Below are 2650 nucleotides of genomic sequence, written 5' to 3'. Positions count from 1 at the left end.
TATGAAATTCTAATCATTTTACCATATTCTAATTGATGCAAACAAGGGACAAACAAAAACTATTGATGCCAAAAAGCAGAAGTATCCAGAAATCAATAAATGATCCAAATTCAATGTATATACCCCACACCTCTTTCTGCGCTCTAAATAAAAAAAGAAAATTAAACTACAATATTCCTAACAAAATAGAATACCAAGAAAGTTACTCACATCACAAATATCCTAACTGGGTTGTCCCCTATTAAAATATGCTACATCTTTGTGCCCAATTATAAACTCCACATTAAAGTATTCATTTCCCTTTCATTTTTTTTGGGCACCCCAAAATTTTCAAGGGACAAACATGACTTTATTTTTTCAATGGGAAAACCTACAAGCAAGCCCATGTTATCTTGTTCTTTTCCTTCATCATGTTTTTTTTTTCAGCAAATCTCTTTCTTATTTAAAAGATGAATCAAACAAACCGAATCCTCTCTTTTGATCTTGGTTTCATTCCTCATCAAATCACTTCTCCTCCCTTTATAGAAATCTTAGATCTGCTTTTAACACAAGGCGGTGGTGGAATCTTTTCACCAAGTTTAGATTAGACACAAATAAATACAAAGAGAAGAAGAACAAACCAGAACTAGAAGAAGAAGAAGAAGCAATTAGAAGTTATTGCTTAACAAGGTGGATCCAAGAAAAGGGAAGAGTTCTCTCCCTCTTGATGAGGAGAAAAAAGAAGCTTTCAACTTTCTTATTCCTCTCACACCATCTCAAAACCCAAAGGAACAAGCTTCACCATCACCCTTTTCAAACCTTCTTATGACTACCAACCATCAAAACACCACCTTCTTCCCCATCCCACATGGTCAAATAACCACTTCTAAATTTATCAATACCCAAGATCCATCTCAAGCTACAAATCAAGGTACACTTGATTATCATCACTTTTCATTTTATTACCATCAATGAATCAAGATCCATATATCTCATGATTTTTCTTTTTCTTTCATTTTGGAAATTCTAATATATATCTTCTTCTGTGAGATGATTAGATAAAGGTTAATTATCCTACTGTATTGTTCTCTAACATTTTCAAAGATATTTTCACCGAGTGCAACTTACGTGATGCTTCTTCTCTCTCAAAAGTAGAGGAAAACAAAAAGCATAACAAAGTTAGTTTCTGCCATATTTTGTTCTTTTCCTCACAAAAAAGAAAAAAAAAAAAAAAACTTCATCTGTTACTGCATCTGCACAACCTTCTCGAATCCTGGATCTGCTATAATAACAAGAGAGTTGGATTTGACACGTTTCCATTTATCATTATTGGCTCTCATGCTCCATCTGTGTTTTTCTAGTCTACCTTTGACCACACCATTAAATGTTCTGCATTCAATTTCACATTGCATTTTTTCCACTCTCCTTGTATCTTTGCACACTATAGTCTTCAAAATGGACCAAACTTTACCTCGCATGTGCTTGTTTTAATGAAATGAAAATCAAAGTTTTGTCTTCTTTACTCATATAATAAATACAATTTTTTTCTGTGAACAAAACTGCAAACTTTCTTTTCTTTACTTTTTTTCCTTTGTGTTTGCAACTTAGAGTAGAATGTTGCACACTAACTATATGAATGAATGTTTGAAATTTGAAGGTAATGCTGATATTAGGAAAAAGCACTATAGAGGAGTGAGGCAAAGACCTTGGGGAAAATGGGCAGCTGAAATAAGAGACCCTAAGAAAGCAGCAAGAGTGTGGCTTGGCACCTTTGACACAGCAGAAGCTGCAGCTATGGCTTATGATGTTGCTGCATTGAAGTTCAAAGGAAGCAAAGCCAAGCTCAATTTTCCTGAACGTGTTGCTGTGCCACCATCACCACTACCACCGGCAACCACCACCACCACTTCTTCAGCTTCTGCACAACCCTCTTCCTTCACACCACCACCACCTCCACCACACGTTGGTGGCGATCATCAAACTTCACAAACATCAGAAGAAGCAGAAGGGTTTCCGGGTCTGATGGAGTATGCACGGTTGCTGAAATGTAGGGATGATGATGATTTTCAACGTGTTGCATTGGGGCTTTACCAGCACCATCCTAGTGAGGATGTTATTTACGGTTCTTCTCAGTCACCACCTGTGCCATTTTTTCTGTCTTCTTCATCTTCTTCTGCATTTCCATCTTCAACTTCTCAGGGTGATTATGGTTCTTCTGGATTCTATAGTCATGGAGGGAGTGGTTTTGATGAAGGGAACAAGAGAGGATCATAGTGTTTTTTTCTTTTCTTGTTTTCTTCTCTGAATTCTGAACACTGCATGAGTGTGGAAAGTGGGGGATAGTGCCACAATTAAGGAAGTTCAAATCACACATCTCTTATTTGTTTTTCTTTATAATTCCAACTAAAAAATAATGCATGAGCTCAAAAGTTAATACTACCATTTTCTTTATTTTTATTTTTATCTTCATGTAAACTAACTCCATTTTCTATTCAATAAATATTTATTATTAATAACATAATGTTTTTATTTTAAAATATAAATAAATTGAGTTTAATCAAGTGAAAAAGAATTTTTTTTTATTAAGTGTTAGAAGGATAGAGAAAAACTGAAAAGTTTACATATAAAAGTTTTTAGATATTTATTATTCTTTTAATAATTAATTTGTTCA

The 2650-nt window shown here is 34.4% G+C and overlaps 1 protein-coding gene across 1 annotated transcript; it reads left to right on the top strand.

Annotated features, from left to right (window-relative positions):
* The first annotated feature begins 304 nt into the window (after nt 1–304).
* Nucleotides 305–2421, top strand: LOC114181150 (ethylene-responsive transcription factor ERF113-like). Its single transcript, XM_028067510.1, has 2 exons — nt 305–910; nt 1637–2421. Exons 1-2 carry the CDS (start codon nt 805–807, stop codon nt 2251–2253), a joined length of 723 nt encoding a protein of 240 aa, XP_027923311.1. The 5' UTR covers nt 305–804; the 3' UTR covers nt 2254–2421.
* Nucleotides 2422–2650: the final 229 nt, after the last annotated feature.

Source organism: Vigna unguiculata, chromosome 4, assembly GCF_004118075.2.
Source record: "Vigna unguiculata cultivar IT97K-499-35 chromosome 4, ASM411807v1, whole genome shotgun sequence".
Taxonomy (NCBI): Eukaryota; Viridiplantae; Streptophyta; class Magnoliopsida; order Fabales; family Fabaceae; genus Vigna; species Vigna unguiculata.
This window is presented reverse-complemented; position numbering and strand designations above follow the sequence as displayed.